This window comes from Anastrepha ludens, chromosome 2, assembly GCF_028408465.1.
Source record: "Anastrepha ludens isolate Willacy chromosome 2, idAnaLude1.1, whole genome shotgun sequence".
NCBI lineage: Eukaryota > Metazoa > Arthropoda > Insecta > Diptera > Tephritidae > Anastrepha > Anastrepha ludens.
Window position 1 is genome coordinate 35,387,049 of NC_071498.1, and position 2,322 is coordinate 35,389,370.

At 41.2% G+C, this 2,322-nt stretch overlaps 1 protein-coding gene across 1 annotated transcript; it reads left to right on the plus strand.

The window, feature by feature from the left end:
* Window positions 1-1,138, plus strand: LOC128868374 (glycine, alanine and asparagine-rich protein-like). The gene is made up of 2 exons (XM_054110395.1): window positions 1-166; window positions 240-1,138. Exons 1-2 carry the CDS (start codon window positions 89-91, stop codon window positions 1,008-1,010), a joined length of 849 nt encoding a protein of 282 aa, XP_053966370.1. The 5' UTR covers window positions 1-88; the 3' UTR covers window positions 1,011-1,138.
* The last annotated feature ends 1,184 nt before the right edge of the window (window positions 1,139-2,322 follow it).

Consider the following 2,322-nt stretch of genomic DNA (forward strand, 5'->3'; position numbering starts at 1 on the left):
CAAAACAATTTAGAATTGTTTACACATACATACAAACTATACATATTTTGTTATCTTTTTACGAGGACTTTATGCAACTGCATAGTAAATGCATATGAAAATATATTTCTTCCTCTTGGCATTTGTGTCGCTGGACTTATCGTCGACCCACGCCTACAATCGCCGGGTGGGTTCCTTGTGAAAATATTTTTCTTTCATACCTACAATAGACGTTTCAAATTTACATTTTTCCGATATAGCCCAACCGAAAAAATACCAAGCGAATGATTCAAAGCCTTTATTCGGACTTTTCGATGGCTAACGAGGCGGGCGATGGGGCTGGAGGCGGTGGTAGTGGTAGTAGTAGCGGTGGGAGCTGCGGCGGCAATATGAGCGCAGGTAACGCTAAGCAGAAGGCTACCAACATTGCGCAGAAAGCAGCAAAGGAAGCTAAAGCCGCCTCGGATGCCCAACAGGCGGCTGGTGAAGCAGCCTCACAACAAGTAAAGGCACAGCTAGCCGAAAAGGCGGTTGCCGCCGCAAAGGCAGCTGAGGCAGCGCTTGCTGGCAAGCAACAAATCGTACAACAATTGCAGCAAGAAGTGCGCGAAGCTGAGGCTGTGGTGCAAGAGCAAAGTAGCTCATTGCAGAATGCCCAACAGAATGTGAATGCCGCTATGCAAGCCGCACAAAATGCTGCTCAACAATTGAAGACCCTAACAAAAGCGGTAAATATGGCTCAAATTAATGTGGGCAATGCAGAGCAGGCAGCACTAGGAGCGCAACAGGAACAGGCCGAAAAGACACAATTGTTTGAGGCTGCGAAGAGTCGTGTGGAACAATTGTTGGGTCAACTGAGTGCGGCACGCGGTGATTACTCAAAGACGAAAGATGCCGCCATGAAAGCAGCAGCCGCAGCACACGAAGCCAAACAAAATGCAAATCCTTCGAGTCGTTGCTATCGCTCTTTAGCTGCGGCCCGTTTAATGGCTAAGCGTCATCGGCTAATGGGGCATAGGCCAAGGCACTAAATAAATGTTGGTGGCGCAACGGGTGATATTGTCCACGATGGAGGATGCACGTTGGACAACGAACTTGTTTGAAATAATTTTGAATATTCGTTACTTCTTTTATACATTTTTAGCCAAATAATTTACCAAAGAAAACGAAAAATCCGGTATATTATTGAAAGAAGTCTTCGACATTGTTGGGGCAATACAGTCAACATCTAAAAAAAATACCAGTCTAACGGTTAGACGCGATAGAAGTGAAACCTTCCGTAAAACAAACTGAGAGAGAATGAGACGAAGGCAGCATTAGGAGCGGGATAATTATAGGTTCATTATAATATTGCTATAAAGTTGATATTTTATTTTCTTCATTTTATTATTATTTTTTCTGTCGATATTCACGACACTTTTCTGCATTATTTTTCGGCATAATTGCGGTAAATATTGAAAAATGAAAATATTTACGAATATAAAAATACGGACGCAATACAGCACACGCGGTTGATATTAGCGTCGTAACGCGTATATTACACAGACGCACTAACATACACACAAACATTCGTAGGAGGCTTGGTCTAAGCAAGTATTAGGTAATGTATTTAGTATAGGTATATATAATGCCTTCTCGCTCACAGTGGCTCCGTAATACGCAGGCGCGCACATATATTTACTTACTAGCATACATACAAACATACATACGTATGACGCTTGAACTAAACACCAAAGCAAGTAATAGGCAGTGTAGTATACATACTACAATACTCACTATACTAGCGTGGCTCAGCAGTACGCAGCCACACACATATACGTATATCAACATACAACGCTTCGTAGCCAAGAGTGGGGAGGCTACGAAGCACCGCACAAAGAGGAGACGGAGAATAGGGAACGCTATATTACTGTGTTCTATCTCATTCTCTCGCAGGCTATATACTATAAGATCTATATGTGTGTGTCTTTTTAGTATCGCTTTTTCGTTTCATCGAGTCTCAAATCACTCCCAACGATTCTAAAGAAGTTTTCACTTCAAAAAATCCAAAATTTGAACAATAATTCCCTAAATTTTCATTGGTATTTTCAAGGTATTGTAAATTGAGTAAGTGACAGTAGATCTCCGGAGGCGCTTAAAAAAATGTTTTGCGATATACATCACAGCATGCAACATAATCAAGTGAAAGAAAAAATTCAAAATGTATTTGTTTAAGGGAGATGTTTCTCGAAGTATCCCTGGAAAGATTTACTTTTTTTGACATAGATCTGACCGAAAAGTGCACGAAAATCTGCAACATCCTTAAATCTCAACTTATTCATAAAAAACCAATTTGGCATGACT

Coding starts and splice junctions, on each gene's coding strand:
- LOC128868374 (XM_054110395.1), top strand. CDS start 89: ATGCATATGAAAATATATTTCTTCCTCTTGGCATTTGTGTCGCTGGAC. Junction 167..239: donor CCCACGCCTACAATCGCCGG/GTGGGTTCCTTG, acceptor TTTCCGATATAG/CCCAACCGAAAAAATACCAA.